The 23,072-nt window shown below is 39.7% G+C and overlaps 1 protein-coding gene across 2 annotated transcripts in view; it reads left to right on the forward strand.

The window, feature by feature from the left end:
- LOC149173159 (SAGA-associated factor 29 homolog A-like) overlaps positions 1 to 22,522 on the forward strand; it is a 384,042-nt gene extending 361,520 nt beyond the window's left edge. For both annotated transcript variants that reach the window (XM_089424522.1, XM_089424523.1), the window contains one exon: positions 21,753 to 22,522. In XM_089424522.1, coding sequence (XP_089280648.1) covers positions 21,753 to 21,861 — 109 coding nt within the window. In that variant the 3' untranslated portion in view covers positions 21,862 to 22,522. The remainder of the gene's footprint in view (positions 1 to 21,752) is intronic.
- The last annotated feature ends 550 nt before the right edge of the window (positions 22,523 to 23,072 follow it).

Consider the following 23,072-nt stretch of genomic DNA (forward strand, 5'->3'; position numbering starts at 1 on the left):
CATCTCCTTAGTAGTCCCTCTGCTAGCGATGTGACAGACTACATGATCCTTCACTCTGTCGCAGATCATTCTTTTTGTCTTTGTCGTTTCTCCCCTGTACTTCTTGAGCGGATCTGGATGCACAGGCACAGGCACCACATTGTCGACATAGGCCTTGAGAAAATGCTCATCCAAAAGGCACGATATCCTTGCCTTCCAGATCACATAGTTGGATGCGCCATCCAACCTGTCCTGATCTCTCAACCCACTGGTTGCCATCTCTGCCAAACACAAATGTCGAATAGCCTCCTCTCTCCTGTTGTTGCTCAACAAATGAGAATTCAGACTTCTTGGCTGGAAGTCCTCTAAGGAAGAATTGCCTCAACTGTGTCTCTCCCTTCTGACATTTTTCTGCCTAGCAAAATGCTGCAGAAAACTGCATCCCACCAAAAAAACCTCTTTACTGAAACTATTGCTGTGCTGATCCTTTTGCCACTGACAAATCTCGATCTGGCAATCCTTCCTCCCTGTCGACTCACTCATTGAGAGACTTACCATGAAAATCTTGCCCTCCTGGCCTGAACTACGCAATCCCTCTGGGAATTCGAATTGCTGCCTCTGCAGGAATTTTGAACTCCCTTCTTCCTTCAACGCTGGATTTTTGACTCTGCTCTTCTTGCTTCACTTGCAGCTTTGATACCATGTGAAAATTCCTAAACCTAGCATCCCCAACAAATTGATGTTACTTCTCCTACTTGTTAATCCATACAAGTTATTTACTGAACAAATTATTTATTGCTTCCTACAACAAATATCGAAACTAATACATTGCAGCCTTAATTAAATTATATGCGAAAACAAGAAACTAAGCAAGAACGAAAATACAACACAATGACACCGTTATTTTTGGACAAATGTCCCCGGAAAAACCCAATGCGGGAAAACCGATGCAACAACTCTGAGGGTTTTATTATTAAGTAGTAATTTCTGAATACAATCTTTGGATGCCTTCCCAGCAATCCAGTTACAGAGAATATCACTGATAGAGAGATCTGTGAGGTTACCTCACATTATCACTAGAAATCCTGGCTGATCTAGCCCCTGAATGACTGCCCCTGGCTGCCCCTGTGTCAGCCCAACATCAACCCCTCTAGGGACAACGTCACTCCTCTAGCTGATCAATTTGTTGCCCAGGAACTTCGATTTCTGCCTCCCGGTCTCACACCCTGGCTCTCGTCTTCTGCAATTGATTCCTTCAGCAAATTTTCAGACTCCTTCTTGGCTTCTGTGCTGCCTCTGCATGACTCTGCGTCAGCCCCTCTGGCTCTGCAGTGCCACTGCTGGATCTCTCTCTGCCTTCTCTGCTGAGTATTCTCCGACCGGGAGAGATTTCCCTTCGGAAACTATCCTTGCCCCTCTTTGCAAAAAGCTCACTTCAAATTTCTCTCCGGCAGCTGCTCTGCTTCAGAAATTCGATCTTTTGAACTCTATTCGATGTGTTCTCCAAGTGCCCATCAAGCCTCCTCTTATAATCCTCTCGTTGATCAATCAACGACCCAGATTAGATTCTAATCAATGGCTAGGATCATATTGACTTGATTTCCACCTTCTTCTAGAAGTTTCACCCACATTTTAGATTAATACCCATTAATTATTTTAATTTCCTAAATTTAGACTGACGAACCCATTAAAAATAATTAATTATTTTAATAAAACTGTCTCCGGGTGGAATTTCCCAAAACAATTTCTTGGTATTGGAGAATGCATGTGTCTAAGACTCCCTGCAAATTTTGAGACTTAGAGGACATCTGATGCTACCATAAATCAACAGAAATAAGGGTTCAAAGAATCCTCATAGAATCAATCAAGGATTCCCTCATTCCTTATGTAGCAAAGTTGGAGAAATCAAAATATATCTATTGAAAATTGGTAGAATTGTTATTTGTAAGTGCTGTAGTAGAAGTCATATCATTGAGAACCGAACTATACAAAATGAAGGTATCAAAGGAAGAAGGGGTAGCCTCATATCTTATGAGGGTACCTCAAATAAGAGATCGACTATAAGAATTAGGAGAAATAATGTCTAATAAAGAGATGACCACCGTTGTGCTCAATGCACTACTTGATGAATGGGGCAACTTTGTATCAAGTATTTATGGAAAGAAGGGAGCCACTCCATTCAACGAACTTTGGTCATTATGTAAGATTGAAGAAATTAGGTTGAAGGCAAAAGACGATGTTGGATCAAATGAACAAGTTCAGGCATACGCTGCCATGCCATGGCCAGGAGAAAAGGAAAGTTCAGAAAATTTGATCCTTGGAAAAAGAAGAAGATCGATATGTCAAAGATACAATGCTATCAGTGTAATGAATATGGGCACTTTAAAAGTAATTGTCCTAAACTCAAGAAGGACAACAAGAAGAGAAAGGAAATAAATAAAGCCCATGTTACCGAAGAAGTGGAAGAATTAGAAAAAATGAAATCAAAAGAGGAAATGAAAGATCTCTACTTTGGCTGAGATAACCTCCTTCACTTATTTCTTTTCAGTTAGAAAAAGAATCACGAGTATGATAAAATGCATTATAGTAAGATAGAGATGACATCATCATGGAAGGATCGCTGAAGTAGAAAGTCTACATGTTTATAGCTTGGGCAAGTCCCTTGTTAAAAGGGAGCTTGGGAATATTCCTTTTATAGGAATGTGTAGATCCTCCCTAGTTGAGAGGGAGAGATAGATACATCATTCTTGTCTTCATGTAATGAAGAAAGAATGGAGGATTGGGTAAGCATTTGAGATTGATTTCGATATTCTTTGAGGATGTGGTGGGGCATCCAATAGGCAAGAGTAGTCAAAGAGGAAATTTCTTGAGGATGTGTTATTCCAAGATAGTAATGGTTGTAAAAGAACATATTTTGTGAACATCTGGATGGGGTATGTGCCTTGAGAGACAATGATGAAAGGCGTCTATTAGTCATTGTTTCACCAACATTGTGCTCTGATCTTGTGGAGAGATAGAGTTGTTAGTCAAGGCCTTGCTATGTGACAATGTTGGTTGATATGATGAGATGCGTTGATATAAACTGATATGATAGCTTATGAGATGGTTTACTAATCCGACTTTTCTTATGAGAATTCTTCATTATGAGAATGTCCAAGTACCTTGTATGGATTATGAATACCTCCCTAGTTAAGAGGGAGTGTTGAAATATGTAACTAGGTTCAGTCTTCATAATGTGTAGTGTAATCATGATTTTATATATTTGATATTAAAGAGAAAAGAAATTTATTATTGTTATTCTCGATGCATGGATTTCATGTGCAAGATAAATTTATTTGTAGGTCAAGCACCCATTGAGTGCTTCTAGGTTTGTCATAGAATTATGAAGTCAAAAGAGTCATTGTCGTACATGTAAGACCCCTTTGGGCATGTTGTATCTTGTACATAATTTTTTTGTAAAGTCAAAAGTGTCATAAAGGCTCTCCAAGACCTTGTCAAACGAGCAGGCCTACAAGAAGGATAAAGTCGTCCTCATGAACAACAATTCAGCCTCCTAAGAACCCTATATATAAGGGAACCTTGACTTCATTTGGAAAGACATTCAACAAGGATGAAAGGAAGTTCGATCTCCTCATGAAAGAAGTTGGAAAAGGAAGAGAAACAAGATTGAAGTTTGGACCTCTCTCTTTCTCTTGTGTTAGGTTTTCTAAAGTAGTTGCTAGACTGAAATTGTAGAAGTTGTTGGGGAAGTCGAAGTTACAGAAGAAGTTGCTCGGGAAGTCGAAGTTGCAGAAGAAGTTGCTGCTACGTCAAAATTGTTGGAAGGTCAAAGTTGTTGGAAGTTGGTGGAGGTCGAAGTTCTTGGAAGTTGTTGGGTTGAAGTTGCTGGGTCGATATTGTTGGAAGTTGCTAGCCAAAGTAGTTGGAAAGAAAAGTTCATCAAGGAGGAGAAGTTTGACTTGGTCTTGGATAGGTCTTTGACAAGGGTCTTAGGTCTTGGAATTTGTCTTCTGAACATTCTATAAGAAAAGAAGAATTCTTGTGGGTTTTCCTCTCAAGAGGAGAGGTTTTGGCCTTGACTTGCAACCTACATTTTGTGTCCTCTTGTTTCATTGATCTTCATAGTTTGGTAGTGATTTGATGATAAGAACACTAATAATAATCAAGTGAAAGAAGAAGCTAATCATGTTAAGTAAAAATACATCACAAGTAGTTATCAAAATAAGTGTAATGTCCCAAATGAAAAAAAATTGGAACAAGCACTTCACATAAAACTATCATGCATTTGACCGAAGATTGCGAAGTAAAAATTAAACAAATAGAGCACTGCAATCCATAACACAATGAACAAGATAATTCTCAACTTTATTATATTAGATAAACTGGGGTTTTACATGATGATACAACTATTACAACCCATATAGTTGAGATCGCTGAGATAGAACTGGCCTCAAATAGATCTACAATAATATGCCGCAATCAGCCTCCAGAACAAACTGAAAAACAATAAATTGCAACCTGTGAGCCTAAAATGGATCCACAAAGGGAAGAGATGGGTGCTCGCTCACTCTCACTGAATCACTTGAGGGTTTCCATCCTAGGGCTACTACTGAAGTAGAAAAACTGACTCTCCAAAGCTCACCACAAATCCAAGATGTCCCCAAATGACCTTCTCCTATTTTTTTAGATATGATGGATAGATCTCCAAGCCTCTAGAAGCATCTTATTTTATTATTTTTCTAGAAGCTCCTTCATTGACTTTATCTTAAGTGATCGTTTTATTTTATTTTATTTTACTTAAGTCACTTTTGGTCCATTTCCTCTAATTAATTCTTTTTCCTTAATTACATGACTAATTAAAGTCATTTTTAACCAAGGAAAATGGTAAATCGCCCACCATACTCTCTTCGGTCACTGGAAGTCACTTCTCAGCATCCCATCATGTAGATCTTCTCATTCTGGTTCCAATGAGCTATTACATTGAGGTGTTCCATCAATTAATCTCCCCGGAATGCCACCTCGAGCATAATTAATTAACTTAGGCCAATAATAACGCCGTTTTACGGGAATTATTAGAAAGTCACAGAATCAAAAACAAGATGTGCGGAACTGCTCATGATGATGAATATGCCAAGCCAATGCTATCGGACCCCATGTAAACTCCCCAAAACTCCATTGGAACCCCTGATGACATAAACCTGCTCTACTGACTTGGTCATCCACTGCCTTGGAAATCCACCCAGGTTGTACTATGGAGAAAAATAAAAATGGGGACATTATAGTCCTCCCACCCCATGATTCCTTGCCCTCAATCAATCCAAATCTGTGGACCAATCTGGTGGCCCAACGCAACTGAGACCCAATGCCCGGATCCCATACAAACCATTGGGTAGTGCCCTACTCCTATGTCAACCCATCATGAACGGACCCCTCAATGCTCGGGCCCCAGACCAATCTCTGATTGAACCTGTCATCAACAAATCCTTTTGGAGCCCAATGCCACCAAGAACAAATATCAAGGCTCCATGGCTCCTGCTGTGCTATAACTCCAACCATGAATGTTGCTCGATCCACCGTGTACCAACTCATCACCTCTCTCTATTCCAACCCTTGGCATAAACCAAGGTTAATCTCATCATGTTGATGCCGTGTTGAAATACTAATGAGTGGCTAGCCTACATCTTGCTACCCACTGAAGCATGTGATATCCTTCACCTCTGAGGGCTCCTGCAATGCAATGCTCCTGACTAAAAATGATACTCCATCAAAAGGATACCAGCTCATGATCTGTCGCCAATCCAATGCATGGACACCTATGCAAGGGACAAGTCTACTGGGCTAATATGGATCCCTGCTCAACAAGTGATGCTCTATCTAGTTAATCAACCAAATCTGTTTAAGGAAACCTGCCCCTCTCACTATAATAGACAGGCAAGATGTGCTACAAGCCGTATCTATGTACTCTTGGAGAGGGTTGCTCCTTGAATGTCCTGCAACTCTACCAGTTGTCTGTGCATCTACCCTCATATCAGCAATGGGTCGGCCCAAAGATGGATGCACGACCATCTCCAACAGCTCATGTCACTACTAGCCTCCTACAAGACTACCGTGTCAATCTCCAACATCTGTTGAGGACAAGTGTCTGAAATACTGCCTCCCTGGAGGTTGCCTGCACATCTGTCCGCTCCACTCTAATGGCTGGCCCCAAGGGTTTCTACTCATCCTCCATCATGGGCTCAACAAGAGCCACTAGCTGACTCTCCAAAAATGGCCCATCCCGTACATTGTGTGTATCATCTGACTCATGATCCTTTATGTGCTCTCTATGTTGAATCATAAATCACTCATCCACTCCCTGATCTCCTTCCCTCATGGGAACAATCAACTGCTTCTCATACTCCTCTACCACACATGGATGTATATTTGGGCTATTGTCATCAACTCCACAAGACTGCTCGTGCTCCTCAGAGGTATCATCGTATGAACCCATGAATTCATCCAACAAAGAGTCCTCATCCGGACATACATAAAGAATATCTCCCTGCTCTACCGCTGTCATCTCCTGTCAATTTTAGTTATGTTCTATGTTTAGAGCAATTTATTTCAATTTTCACAGTAAGCTCAATATCTTTTCTAGATTAGCAATCACATCAGCATTAAACTGCAAATAGAACATAAACATAAATCGCAAAAGACAAGCCAAGACAAGAGGACACAAGATGTGCCCAATGTGGGGAACCTTTGCTCAATTCTTCTTATATGTTCTTCAATAGTTCAGCAGAGAGAGAGAGAGAGAGAGAGAGATAGTACATTTACAACAAAAGTCAACACTTGACTTATCTAGATAAGAGCATAGATCATCTCTAAGAAGATGATACATGAGATCAGTTGAAGACATGCTGCTTCAACTGATTCTCCAAGGTGATTCCTTCACCTATCATTGTGCTGCATCTCGTCATCATGCTGCACCATATTGCAGCCATCGTCACAATGCTGGACCTCATGGCTGCTGCACCTAATGATGCACTGCTGTCCCATGTGCCATGGTTGAACCAAGTTGTCATACAACATGTGTCATGTGCTTGCCACAACTATCCACGTTGTCCATGCATTGTGACACTGTGGCACAATGACATGGCAGTCCCATCATTGTTCTGTCTCATCATGCTGCTGTCCCATTGAACATTGTGGCACAATATCATTGCTGCTAGTACTGCTATCCCATCATGGTTTGTTATCTCAATATGCTTACAGCAACCCAACATTGCTGCTGTCCCTACAGCAACATAACATACTTACGCTGCTCCAAATATGTATGTACCATTGCCTAGCTGTCCTAGTTGTACTATTGCACTGTTGTACCTAACAGTCATGCCCAAAACACCGTTGTTCTGGGCATATGGCAACATTGCTGTCTTGCTGTCCATGCATCATGGTTCTACCATGCTCCATTGCCGTGCTCCATTGCCTGGTTGTCCTTCACTGCTTCTTATGTGGTGACTGGTTAGGGCATCTGGCAACCCTTACACACCCAACCAAACAACGCCTAAAATCTGCCTAAATTTTCCCTTAATTAATGCAGTTGTCCTCCAAGGGAAGGTTGTCCCCTTCGCTATAATTTTGGGCAGCCTTCTAGCCCTTACTAATGGCTCTGCCCTCCTCTCATTACAGTGTCATCCTACAACCCTTAGAACAGGCCTGCGGCAACCTTTCTAGAGGACTGCTCCATCCTCTACGAGCCCTCAAACAACTCCCTTTCTCCTCAGCCTTCTAGCAAGATACTCGGCCTCCTTTCATCCCTTTAGTCTTCTTGAAATGGCTTCAGAACAGCCCTATTTCACCCACGCTGAATTGCCTCTTCTTGTTGTGGCCCTAAGTTTCAAAATTCGGCCTTTCTCCCTACAACAGCACTCAAACAACCTCTCTTTCCCACGCTGTCTAGGGCAGCCTCTTTCTTGGCTGCGTAGAGGCCAGTGTATATGCTAGGGCTTCTTCTTGATAGTGTAGATACTAGGGCTGTCCTCCTTGTAGCGTTAGGGCTTCTCACTTGACTGCGTCCTCTAGATTAGGGCAACATTCTTCTTCTTGACTGCGGCTAGGGAAGCTTCAATCCTCCAACATCTAGGGATTCCACTCCGATATTTCTCTTCCACTAAAACACAAGGCAAGTGGAGAGAAATCAAGATAGAAGTGTGCGTAGAAATGACTATCAAGCTATTTCCTTTTATACTAAAATGTTGAGCACATGTGGAGTATATTTGGTTGCTGGCCGACCTTGACGAATTGTCTTATAACACAAATAAATTCATAACTCCATGAATACTTATCGGAATCGGATGATCTTTAGATCAATCCTACACCTCTCGATGAGAGGGCTCGAAGAAAAATATCAGCTGCCATAAATAAGATGACCCACATGGAGTTTGACTATAGTTGCCAATTTTAACATCTCCTTACACTCAAGCATGAGTGGTCAGGACCCCAAGTTCCTTTGCGGTTGAAGCAAAGTCCATTTCTCCTTAGCTCATTCTTGCTGCATGATCCACCAATCCTGAGTAGCTCCTCCTTGGTCATCTGTCTCTTGAACAACCCAATGTTTTGCTCAACCAACCTTTCGGCTAGCTTATAAGCAGTAGGTGAGACTGATTGCTCTCTCCTCCAAACAAACAACTTTCGAGACTACAACTCCCAACAAATGGCATCACAACTTCTCATACATGATGATAAGATGGACTGCATGTGTGCTATGACTATGTTAGGATGATGTTTCCTAATGTTGAAGAAGCATTGGAATATCTGCAAGATCAAACCATCACACTCTAGATCAAACACGATTTCATAAGTCTTAGTCATGGCCATAACTCCTAAAATCTCAAGCTTCTTCCCAAAGGTAGAACCTGCACTGTTGTCTAAGTTCTGAAAAAGTAACCACTATGAGCTTGAAAACTCTCCTCATAACATCATCATTGTAAGGAGCTATAGGTGCAGTCAATCTCATAATGTTACTAAGATATGATGCAACTGGAAGTCTAACCCCTTCACAAGGTTCGTCCGAGAACTTTTGTTGTATGAGAGCAAGCATAGCTGGTTTTAGAGCCCACATCAATTTCTTTCCTTCTAACTGGTTCACTTCAGAAAGGAGTGGATCTAGTTCATCTAGTTTGAAAAGGATTTTCCATGCGGCCCTCATGTGCTTCAAATGTGTCCCAAAGAGCAAATATTTTGTGCCCTATTTCCTGCCCCTTTTGCACATCCTTGGGTTGTTCTTTCTGAAGAATGGCATAGACCCCCTTTGAGAAGGGTCTGATGTTTTGTTTTGGTTTTTGGTCTGGGTTGCAACCCATTGATGTATTTTGTGTTGATTTAAAAGGTGCTTTAAGTACTCCATCTTTAGAAGCAACAATACATCAGCATACAAGACTTGATTAATAGCACAACATAAGTATACAATGATAATTTGTTGATTTTTGGTAGCATTGGATGTGCTCTAGCCTTGAAATTTGGAGGAGAGGTTAAGGCACATGAGATCTCCAAGACCCAAAAATCATTTTTGAGAAATTCCATCCGGATGAGGAGTTATTAAAATAATTAATATTTTTAATGGGTTCCTAAGTCTAAACTTAGGAAACTAAAAACATTAATGGGTATTAATAAAGATAAGGATGAGAAGCTTCTAAGAGACGAGGATCAAGTCTGCTTTAATCTTAGCCATTGATTAGGGACTTAATCTCGGCCGTTGATTCATCAACAGGAAAAGTATAAGAGAAGACTTGAGAGTCATTTGGAGATAAGCCGACAAATACTTAGTATCTCAAGGAAATTCGATTCTCATGGGAGAGGAGATCGATTTCAGAGGGAGGTGCAGGGTGGAGGAAGAGGAGGGCCTCAGCAGCATGCAGTGATCAAGGAGGAGGTAACACAGGGGCAGTGGAAGACAACATAGAAAGAGAGACGTAGTCCAAAGGAGAGATAGGGTCTACGCAGGTTGATGCATGAGGGACGCAGAGCCACGTTGGGTTAGTCAAAGTGATGCAGGGGTGATGCAAAAGTGGGAGCAGGGTCTCCAAAGTGTTAGATGGTCTTAGAGGGAAAGTCTCAAGTGTTTTCTTTCAGTTTCTTTGTAAAATCATTCCTTGTAAAAGCAATTGCTGCTGAAAATTAATTAAGCCCTCATATGTTGCACCGGTTTTCCCCCATTGGGTTTTTCTGGGGACAATTGTCCAAAAATAACTGTGTCGATGTGATTGATTCTTGTGCATGTATTTTTTTTCTCTGGGTAATTGCGTGATAACTGCAGTAGAATTTATTTTAATATTTGTTGAAGGAATTTCGTAAATAACTTATTGAGAATAATAAGTAGGTGAAATAAATCAGTTGCTGCAGTAATAGAATTTCAGTTTAGAAATTTTCACATGGTATCAGAGCAGAGATCCGACAACAGGAAAAGAAAATCGATTATGGGTCAAGAGCATGATGCAGAGGCATCCACTCAAGGGGAATCGCGTAGATTTCAAAAGAATGCACAAGGGACAAATATTCGATGTTAGCTTCCAGATTGGAAAAAGAAGTTGCTTGCCTTGCAAGCTCTGCCTCCTTGGAGGTTTGGTATATAGACAGTGAAGCTTCCTAACATATGACAGGAATCCGAGAATGTTTTTCAGATTATCAGGAAGAAAGAATGAATTTTTAGATCACCATGGGGAATAAGGCAAAGTGTACTCTAGTAGGAAAAGGTACCATAGTTTTTCAAATCGAAGCAGGAGAGCGACTTCAAGCAACCAATGTGTTGCATGTGCCGGGATTGGGGATGAACTTACTTTCCATATCTCAAGTTCAAAACAGGGTTATGACGTTTTATTCATTAAGGAGAAAGTATACGTCAAACACCCAAGTTGGAAAAAGAAGGCTCAGATTGGAATTAGAAGTAATAGGTTGTACAAGTTACAACTAGAATCACCAATGGCACTTACAGACAGTAATGGAGAAAATGACTTGAATGAGCTATGGCATGGGAGGATGAGACACTTACACCATGGGGCTTTGAGAATTCTTAGGAAAATAGTATCATGAGTTCTAGAACTAAGTACTGAACGGGATGATGTATGCAGAGGGTGCACTCTGGGCAAGTATGCCAAAGCTGCATTTTCTGTAAGTAACGATAGGGCAAAGAGTGTGCTAGGATTGATACACTCAGATATTTGCGGACCGATGTCCACAAAATCTCCTAGTGGTGCCGAATACTTCATCACACTTCATCACCTTCATAGATGACCATTCTAGGAAGACTTAGATCTACTTTTTGAAAACCAAGGATGAGGTTTTTGGTCGATTCAAAGAGTTCAAGGCTCTAGTGGAGAATCTGATAGGAAAGAGGATAAAAGTGTTGCGCTCGGACAATGCTGGAGAGTATGTTGACAAGGACTTCACCGATTTTTGCGCTAAGGAAGGCATCAAAAGAGAGTGGACAACTCCCTACAATCTGGAGCAAAATGGAGTATCAGAAAGGAAAAACAAGACTATTGTGGAAGCAGCTAAGGCAATGTTGGATAATTAAGATATGCCTAAATTCCTATGGGCAGAAGCATGTAGCATGACAGTTTATGTCCAGAACAGGACTCCTCATAGGGCATTGGGCAGAATCACTCCGAAGAAAGTCTTCACTGGGAGGACACCTGTAGTCAATCATTTTAGGATATCTGGGAGTTTAGCATATTGTCGTATACCCAAAGAGAAGAGAAAGAAATTAGATCAAACTACTGAGAAAGGATATCTTGTGGGATATAGCGAGAACGCTAAGGCATATAGAATATATCTTCCAAGGAATAGGAAGGTAGTAGTTCGGCGGGATGTAAAGTTCATGGAGGATAGAGCTTTTAGAAAATCTCGAGAAATGCTTTCCGAGGAGCAGTCAAAAGATGAGCCATTGGTCAGACCACTTCAACCAGTGGAAACTAATACCAGAGATCCTCTTGAAGACAAGGCTTCAGAACAGGAGGAATCTCAGGAAGAAGAGGAGTTGATAGATGTACCTACTACCAGTGGAAGAATGAGTCGGGAACTCTGACAGATTCTACGGGATGCAGAAGACTTCATTGGTGCACCCAGGAATAGTAAAAGGGAGAAAAGACAGCGAGACATATACCAGGCCTTAGTAGCTCAGGTTGGGGAACTGTCTAGCTTTCAAGAGGCCGTTCAACGTCAAGTATGGGTAGATGCTATGGTGGAGGAATACGACTCTATAATGGTCAATGATGTCTGGGAAATGGTACTTAAGCCTCAAGACAGATCAATAGTAGGTTCGAGATGGATCTACAAGGTCAAATATGCTACAGATGGTAGTGTGGAGAAATACAAAGCCAAGTTCGTCGCTAAGGGGTATGCTCAGAAGGAAGGGATAGACTACGAAGAAACCTTCACTCCAGTAGCCAGGTATACTTCTATTAGGACCGTGATATCTCTTGTAGCACAGATGGGGTGGGAGATTCATCAGATGGATGTCAAGACGACATTCTTGAACGGGGTAATAGAAGAGGAAGTATATATTGAACAACCAGAAGGTTTTGAGACACATGAGAAGAAATCTCATGTATGCAGATTAAAGAAAGCCTTGTATGGGCTGAAACAAGCACCTAGGGCATGGTACGGTCGAATTGATGGCTACTTGCAGAAGATGGGGTTCGTCAAGAGTGACGCAGACCCTAATCTCTACTATTTGGTTGTAGAGAATGATCCTCTAATCCTAGTGTTGTATGTGGATGATCTTTTCCTGATAGGATCATCCAGACTCATCAAAGACTGCAAGAAGAACCTAGCCACAGAGTTCGACATGAATGATTTGGGACAGATGCATCATTTTCTGGGGTTGGAAGTTTGGTAGCAAAAGGGTGAAATCTTCCTGGGACAAGGGAGATATGCTACAAAAATCTTGAAGAGATTTGGGATGCAGAACTGTAGACCTATGGCTACTCCAATTATCACCAACTGGAAGAAGATTGATGCATCAAAAGATAAAGATGTTGATCCCACCTGTTACAGGCAGCTCATAGGGTCCCTAATGTATCTAGTCAATACTAGGTCAGACATTTGTTATGTTGTCAACACCCTCAGTTAGTTCATGGTAGAACTTGAGGGCGCACAGGGCAACAGCCAAACATGTTCTCAGGTATGTTCAAGGAACAGTCGAGCATGGACTATTGTACACCAAAGGCAATGACATTAGGCTGAGTGGGTTCACTGATGCAGATTGGGTTGGAAGTTCAGGAGATCGGAAAAGTACAACTAGGTATTGTTTCAACATTAGATCAGGAATGACCTCCTGGTGCAGTAAGAAACAGAAATCCATGGCTCTGAGCTCAGCTGAAGCAAAATATATGGCAGATAGCACAGCTTCGTGTGAAGCCATATGGCTTAGGAAATTGCTCCTGAATCTATTCAAGAGAAGGATGGAAGCGACTAGTTATATGTGTGATAATCAGAGTTGCATCAAGCTCTTTGAGAATCCAATATTTCATGATTGGTCGAAGCACATTGATATTAGGTGTCACTTTGTCAGAGATTGTGTCCAACGAGGGGTTGTATAGTTGAAGTACATCCTCACCAACGAGGGGTTGTATAGTTGAAGTACATTCTCACCAAGGCTCTAGGAAGAACAAAGTTTGTTCATTTCAGGGAGAAGATGGGGATGGTAAAGAATCCATTTCAATAATGGATAAGTATCAGAAGTTGCAGTGCAGCAGTTCGCAGTGGCAGTGCTATTGGCAGTATGATGTAGCAGGTTGAGAGGGAGTTGCAGTATAGGAGCAGCAATGGTAGTGTAATGGGCAGAAGTACAGGAAGCAACAGTGCAGGGGATGTAAGGCAGCAAGCCAAGCATCAGCACAGGTACCGATGCGGAAGATCAGTGTGATGTTTCTATAGTGAAACATTGCTAGAGCACATTCCTCGCTAAGAGGGAGTGTTGATTTTTGGTAGCATCGGATGTGCTCTAGCCTTGAAATTTGGAGGAGAGGCTAAGGCACATGAGATTTCCAAGACCCAAAAATCATTTTGAGAAATTCCGTTCAAATGAGGAGTTATTAAAAAAATAATATTTTTAATGGGTTCCTAAGTCTAAACTTAGGAAAATAAAAATACTAATGGGTATTAATAAAGATAAGGATGAGAAGCTTTTAAGAGACGAGGATCAAGTCTGTTTTAATCTTAGTCGTTGATTAGTGACTTAATCTCGGCCATTGATTCATTAGCAGGAAAAGTATAAGAGAAGACTTGAGGGTCATTTGGAGATACACCGGTAGATACTCAATATCTCAAAAAAAATCGATTCTCAAGGGAGAGGAGATCGATTTCAGAGGGATTTTCAAGGTGGAGGAAGAGGAGGGCCTCAGCAACCGGTAGTGATCAAGGAGGAGGTGACACAGGTGCAGTGGAAGACAACGCTGAAAGAGAGACGCAGGGCCTACGCAGGTTGACGCAGGAGAAACGCAGAGCCACGCTGGGTCAGTCAGAGTGATGCAGGGGTGATGCAGAAGTGGGAGCAGGGTCTCCAAATTGTCAGATGGTCTCAGAGGGAAATTCTCAGGTGTTTTCTTTCAGTTTCTATGTAAAATCATTCCTTGTAAAAGCAATTACTGTTGAAAATTAATAAAGCCCTCATCTGCTGCACCGATTTTCCTGCATTGGGTTTTTCCGAGGACAATTGTCTAAAAATAACTGTGTCGATGTGATTGATTCTTGTGCATGCATTTTTTTCTCTAGGTATTTGTGTGATAACTGTAGTAGAATTTATTTTAATATTTGTTCAAGGAATTTCATAAATAACTTATTGAGAATAATAAGTAGGTTAAATAAATCAGTTGCTGCAGTAATAGAATTTCAGTTTAGAAATTTTCACATAATACAGTGAGATGACCAACTATCTCAACACACATACCGTACATCACTCAATAGTTCAGGACATTTGACAACTAGACCACATTACAAGGCTTGCCTTATGAAGAAGGTTTTGATGCATCGTTGTGAGATTCTACTGAGACCTCCCCAAAGATCATGATTTTTTGCGTTTAATATTGAAAATTTTCACTAGTACCTTTGTCAAGTAGTTCAGGGAGCGCTGCTGTAGGAGGGGTATATTTATAGAGAGACCAATCCTCTAACTAGCTACTAATATTTTATTTCAAACTCAGAAAATTATCATAGCCACTCATAAAACTATACAACAATGATATTTTGAACAAGACATCATATCAAGAAAGATACACAATAGAAAAATGGAACCTGGAAAGGAATGACGATTGGACAATCAACTGGGCGTTGTGTTAGTCTTCACATCGACTTCTTGGATCTATGCGACTCAAGGACAGTTACCCAACGAATAGATAGCACGCATCGCAAGAGTATATCAGTAACACCTCTCCAAAGGGACTCACACACAGGTTATCAATCCAACGCTTGTTTTTCTTTAATGGCTGTTTTTGGGAACCCTGTGTACACAGTGATGGAGGTACAATGACACTATCCAACAATCCTAGAAGCCATGACCTTCATAGTGACTCATGTTCTCTACAAGGGATGATTTCTGCTTCTCTCTGTCAATAGAATGCACTAGGAACAGTTCCTTGTGAAATACAAAGTTCAATGCTCATAGCTTTTAATGGTCCCTTCACAAGTCTGCAATTTGATTTCTATGATGCCAATATTGCACACGGCCCCTCCCAGTGACAAGTTGATTCGTTGGAAAAACCAATATAATTTGGCCCCGAACATCTAAGAATTCGACACCAGTGTCTTGTGGCCCAAATCACTACACAATCTTCTGGTGGAACGGATTTCTAGAAATTACAAACTGTGTAACCCCTGCTCCTTGGAAGCCAAAAGAAAAAAACTAGACTCTAAACTTCAGTGAAATGATGGTGCCACGATCCTTCCAAAAATGAAAGAAGTGAGCTCTCGGCCCTAGGAAATACACCTAGATTTGCTATATAGCTTGGCCTATGAAACAATATGGCCTCTACTCAGCCCTTCAAAATTTGCTATGTCGATGCTTTGCAACAGAAACTTTCGAAAAAATTTGGGAGCCCTCAAATAATCAAGATGCGTCCTTCCGGTGTCACGGTCAACTGCTTTGGCATTAAAATTTGTTTCTATTTGATGTCGCTCTTACTGTGACATGGCTATTATGACGAATGCTTACAATGACCAAACATTGTCGATCACACTTCCTCAATGCTTTCTGCCGCATCGCCAATCTCACATTCGACGTCCTCCGCAGCTTGCACTCACTTGTATGGCTCCGATTTGATTCAACACTCTTGAGTTTGACTTGCGCAAGAGTCAAATCATAATTGCATCTCCCACGTTGTTAACTCATCCCAATTGCGGTTGTGATGGCTCATTCCAAATGCAGCCCCACATTTAACTATCGACCCTCTTAAATATTATACCTTCATAGCCATTAAACCATGCCTTCGAAATTTTCAAAACGACCCACTGGAATCAATCTCGGCCCCTTTGGAATGAAAGGTTACCAAGACTCAATAATGGAAATAAATTTATGCTCAGGAAAAAATGAGAAATCCTAGCCTTCTTATACTGATTTGCCTGAATCTATGTTGATCGCCTTTAGTTAATTTCCTTGCCCATGAATACCTTGCACATCGACTTGCATATATTATTCTTTCCCTGTCTTCAACTCGATTCTCATTCTAAGAATCACTAGCCGTCACAACCTTCGACACGCTAAAGTGATTGAATGTTCATTGTGCATTCATATCGGAATTGTGGCTCAATGCATTGTACATTGGATGCGCACTGACGTGAACTCTCTTGCCGACAAAGCCACTCTAAATAAATTGCCCACTCCTCTGTCAATCTCTGCTACAGGGAAACAATTGGCTCAACGCACATTCAATACACCAGATTGAACTATGTCAAACCAATGTTCAACCAAGTCTCATGAGATTGCATTCATGCACCGCTCCGGATTGAAATTCATCGTCCCATTGCACAGTGCACAAAAAACATAATTATATGGTGGTTCCTCTACTTGGAAAGGCGGCTGGACATTCATGTGGGGTATTGCTGGATTCAAAATCGAACTCAGCAAACCCTCCAATGAAAGCCACGTACCCAAGCAATTAAATTCGAGTTGGAAGGGTACCACTGTCTCCAACAAATTTAGCACAATAATCTCGGCCCTTGCACAAGAAATTTGGCTTCACAATAATCCCTCAACTTGGCCTTTCAAGATAACCCACGACTGAGCCAAGATCAAGGCTCTGATACCATTGTAATGTCCCAAGTGAAAAATTTTGGAATAAGCACTTCACATAAAACTATCATGCATTTAACAAAAGATTGCGATGTAAAAATTAAACAAATAGAGCACTGCAGAACATATCACAATGAACAAGATAATTCTCAGCCTTATTATATTAGATAAACTGGGGTTTTACATGCTGATACAACCCATATAGTTGAGATCGTTGAGATAGAACTGGCCTCAAATAAATCTACAATAACGCTGCAATTGACCTCCAAAACAAACTGAAAAACAATAAACTGCAACATGTGAATGCTGAATGGATCCACCAAGGGAAGAGATGGGTGCTCGCCCACTCTCACTGAATCACCCGAGGGTTTCCGTCCTGGGGCTACTACTGAAGTAGAGAACCAGGTTCTCCAAACCTCACCACAAAGACAATACACAAATCCAAGATGTCCCCAAATGACCTTCTCCTCCTCTTTTTATAGATCTGATGGATAGATCTCCAAGCCTCTAGAAGCATCTTATTTTATTATTTTATTATTATTCTAGAAGCTCCTCCATTGACTTTATTTGAAGTGACCCTTTTATTTTATTTTATTTTACTTAAGTCACTTTTGGTCCATTTCCTCTAATTAATTATTTCTCCTTAATTAAATGAATAAATAAACTCATTTTTAACTAAGGAAAATGGTAAATTGCCCACCATACTCTCTTCGGCCACTGGAAGTCACTTCTCAGCATCCCATCCTATAGATTTTCTCGTTCTGGTTCCAACAAGCTATTACACTGAGGTGTTCCATCAATTAATCTCCTCGAAATGCCACCTCGAGAATAATTAATTAAGTTATGCCAATAATAACCCCGTTTTACGAGAATTATTCTAAAGTCATGGAACCAAAAACAAGATGTGCAGAACTTCTCATGTTGATGAATATACCAAGCGAATGCCATTGGACCCCATGAAAAATCCTCAAAACTCCATCAGAACCCCTGATGCCATAAAGCTGCTCCACTGACTTGGCCATCTCCTGCCCTGGAAATCCACCCTGGTTGTACTATGGAGAAAAATAAAAACTGGGACATTATAGTAAGATAAATCACCTAATTTAGCTGCACCTATATTTCTCAACAAGAGGAAGGCCCAAGAGGGTTGTTGTCCAAGGGAAAATCCCCGCTAGGGTTGTGGCCAAAGTAAACAAGGGAAGAAGAGGCCATGACTAGGCTAGGGAAGCTGACAGCTAGGCCTTAGAGGCCTTAAAAAATTTCAGAAGCCATCACAAAAATTCTCCACAAAAGTTCCAAAAATTTGCTTCCTTAGGGCCAACATCTTCCTTTCTTAGCTGGACGTTGAGCTTGGATGAATGTTAAAGGCTAGATCTTGCCTTCCTAGGCCTAGATTTGTCTCAAAATCTCAATGTTTTTCCTCGAGAGCTTGAAGATTCACCTGGAAAAATGAGTGAAAGAATTCCTCAGAACCCAAATATATACAAAAATTTGAAAAACCTCAAAACCCTAAGTACCACAAAATTAAAACAAGGGTTAGAAATAATTTTACAAATATTTACAAAATAAAATTTTTAGCTCTTACTAACATGTTAAATATTTTAGCTCAAGATCAAATAAAATTTTGAGAAGTTTTTTAAAGTAAATTTTATGGATGAATTCGAAGGATAGACTAGCCAAAACCCTTCTGCAAAATAATTCACCACAATGAAAGCATAGATCCCAAACCAGGTCGGCTCTTCCCCACTGTCTGTGAACTTGGAGCCCAAGGGCTAGCGTACCTGTAAATCTCTATAAATTCTCAAGATAAATTGTTAGATCATGTAGTGAACCAGATCACCTAAGATAACTCATGCCAATAGAATGTTCTTATCACTGACAAATGAAATAACAGTTAAAAAATATTCAACACAATATAGGATAAACACATAGCTAGCACATACCACAGATCAACAGATAGAAGAACACCATGAACTGAACCCCAAAGTCTTTCTATTATGATAAAAAATGTTCCCAGCAGAGCAATAGCTTAGTACAAGCATTACAAAATCACCTCATCCAAAGATGGGGAATAAAAGTTAAATGACTTCCTTATATAGAGAAAACTCCTCCAAGTGGAAATAATGGCTAGTTGGCTTGATCCTCATCATATTAATCTCGTCCATCGAAAATAACTTGATCTTCTTTTAATTTCCACTGTCGAATTTTTAATTTTTGAGGAAAATTCTGATTATTTCTTAAAAAATTAAAAATCATTTTTTATAATCCAAAAATTAATATTTTAGATTAATTTCCTCAAAAAAATGACTTTGACCTAACCACCAAGGTCCAAGGGCTCAAATTTTCTTAAAATATCCATTTTTCCTTTGGTGGAGGACCTCCAAAAATTGACTTCTTTTTGACCGACAAATCTTTATTATTTTTTACTTGGAGAGAAATTAATTTCTATATAATTATTTTTTTGACTCAAATTTAATTAATTTTTTGGCTTAGGATTTTTATTTAATTTACACAAAAAAATTAATTAATTGAATATAGAGGGAATTAATAATTTTTTCCACCCTCAAATATTTTAGCCATGGTTTCTGATTGCAAGGGACCATGCACCAAAATATTTTTACATAAGAATAATTACAAATTCAACCCTTGAAAGGGGAAAACACTTTTAGACATAGACCCTCAATAATTTACTCAATTCTGTGACACAATATGATCTAATATGAAACCAAGTCTGCTTATAATAAAATAATTTAGCCATGGTTTCTGATTGCGAGGGACCATGTACTAAAATTATTCCTAAATAGTAAACACACTTTTACATCAGACTCGATAAGCACTAGGACTCGCTTAGGACCTTGTCAATGAATTCCACCCTAGCTTTGGGGTTTAAGCTGGAAGAAAAATTTTGCCGATTAGGCGTGTTTACAAACACACATAATTCGGGGAGGTTAAAAAACTTCCTAGGATAAAATCCTTTGCCAAAATCAGAGGCTTACTTAGGCGTTGTTACATAATTAAATGGTCACACTAGCATCATATACAATACAACTTGCAGAAATTGGTTTTAAAATGACATATTCATGCTGACTGATGACTTTGATCTTTGAAAAAAAAATTCAACTTGCACACTGCTTCCTCGGACTGTTGACAAAATTGTGGATAACAAGTTCTATTAGCTTTGCGGTCTTCAACCCTGGCTTATAGCCATGAAAGTATAAATAACAATCTACCCTATTCTCTGTTAGACACCAAGTTCCTGCACAATCACAAAGTCTAAGACCACCTTCTTATGAGTTGTCATCTTTATCTACTGATGGGGTGGTGTCATTATCCACTGATGAGTTGTCCATGAGACACAGATCTAGAGGTGTTCAAGTACATTTACTATAAATTGATATCATATGATGAATACAAGTGTTCAGAATGGCTTAAGGGCTTTTCTGCCAAGTTCTTGTTTCTTGTCTTGTGTTCTATTTCTTAACGCTCTCCAACAACAGACAATTCAATCTATAGACAATTGTATTTCAATTAATCGTTGCATATGCATGTAGACATCCCAGAGACCTGACCTTTTAAATTTGGGCTGCCTTCCTCAAATACAATTATAAAACTAAAATTTTAATTAAACTTCATGGACTTTGTTTTGAAAAAGGCATTTAACGTATGAGAATTTCCCAATTGACTAGACCAGTTAGCTTCATCATGGATCTGAAGTTGCTCTAGAGGTAGTTTCCAAAAATGAAACTTCAGTAAATGGTCCAGACTCCATATGGTCACAAAAAAAATAAAATAGGGAGCACTGAATCTCCAAGAGTTAGCTGAACTGAAGAGGAGCAGACAACTGCATTTGAAAGATCAAATTAAGAGAGAAGTGGAAGACCAAATGATGAGAAGGATATACTGAATTTAAACTCATTGGAGTCATTTGCAATGTGTACAACAACTGGTAAACACATGAAAAAATCTTCTTTATCTGAACCTTCATGCATTAGTGTTCAAGCCATGTCAATCCTGGTTGTCATGCAACTTACGCTTGGATCTACTTTGCTTCATTTGTTTTGATGCTAGGATTTTATATTTTAAAGTGTTGTTTTGGGGTGAAATATTATGATTATGCATTTTCATAACTGGATAACAGTGTGGAATTTGACCATTATATCATGTTGAAATTGATGTTTATGCTGCAAAAGTGTTTCCCCGTGTTTCTGTCTCCTTCGATATAGGCTACAGTGTAGATTCACTGATTTTCTGTGACTCTGTACATCCTATTCAGGAATACAAACTATGGGGTATAGGCCAGGGACATTAATATCTAGAGAATGCCTTGATAATTAACAAAAAATTTCAAAGATTAGTTTGTAGGTTTTGCTTTTTAAACAGTGATTCATTAAAAGAAAAATCAGGGGATTTGTCTTCTTGTATGTTTTTTCTTGCTAGTTCATTTTAGCTCAATATTCTACATTTCCTTGTTATTTTGTATTGAAAAGTACTTGTTAATGTTTGGAAGTTATCTGCTGGAGTTCGATGATGACGAAGAAGATGGACTTGATGGGCTGCCAAAAAGATCTGTGCCATTTCACCACGTGGTACCACTTCCGGAAGGGTATAACCAGTAATGCTGTCTGCTATTGTCAACGTTAAAAGGATATTGCATAAAACTTTGTCCACTGGACTGTCTAGTAAGTCTAAATGGAAGATCAGATTGAGCCAAGCCTGAGAATCTTGGATTCATTCCTGGGCTATGTCAAATGGGAAGAGACTATATGGGCTGCTCATATCTCATCAGCATTGGCCATGTGCTTTTGTCCTTGTGGGTTGGTGGCTCCACTCAGTGCCCACTATTGCCTTTGCATCAGTTCTCGTAGATCTGCGCTACTTCCATACATTTTATTCAGCACCACGTAGACTCCAAATTTTAAGGTGGATGTATTCCATGCTGGGGAACTAGGTCTGAACAACCATGGAAGGTCACCTTTTGCATGGTTATCCTCTCTAAATAGCTTCCAGATGTGAACAAAGAAAACGTCAACGTTATGATATATCATATTGAAGACACTTTTATGAGCTGCTACTGAATACGCATGAAACATATCACGTATCAAGTGTTTCACCTAAAGTTGAAACTTTTGAAACGGTAATTGGATTTGGGCCTGGGGAGTTACATATTGCATATTGAAGGATGAAAATCAAAGCCTTGCCATTTTGCATGGCTGAAGTAGCATAACTTGAACAAATGACTGAAATTTAGTAGTATAACTTGAATCTTCACTTGAAATATCCATGGTGTATAGCATAGATATAATATGTGGTATTTCAACACTTGCATCTCCTTAAACATAATAGCATTCATCTCCTCCGATACAATTTGTCTTCTATGTCCTCCATGTGTGCCCATATATATATATATATATATATATCAATAATTTCATGTCTTTCAATTGCTTGCTTGTTAACTAGAATTAAGGCCTACAATATGATAAGGTGAGTAACTAGAATTAAGGCCTACAATATGATAAGGTGAGGATGAGAATATTTATTTTCATTGGTTTCCTTCTAACATTAATTGATCCTTCTTCCATGCATTTTTCATGTATTAGTGAATATAGCTTACTCTATTGTTTTAGAGTAGCCCGTGGTACTTCTATAGGCGCTTCTGTTTTATTGTGCTCCTTTTTTCAGTCCAATTTACCTACTTTTTGGTCAATGTTTAACATTAATATATTTATCTTATCTTTAAGATATTTACAATATTGTTGTTGTCCCTTTATAATTATGCTATGATGCATTTATGGTCTAACCAATGATGCATAATCCACACCATCTTTAT

The sequence above is a fragment of the Pinus tabuliformis genome, chromosome 4_2 (genome assembly GCF_031772625.1).
Source record: "Pinus tabuliformis cultivar Carrire ecotype Pingquan chromosome 4_2, CPIR1, whole genome shotgun sequence".
NCBI classification, from domain to species: Eukaryota; Viridiplantae; Streptophyta; class Pinopsida; order Pinales; family Pinaceae; genus Pinus; species Pinus tabuliformis.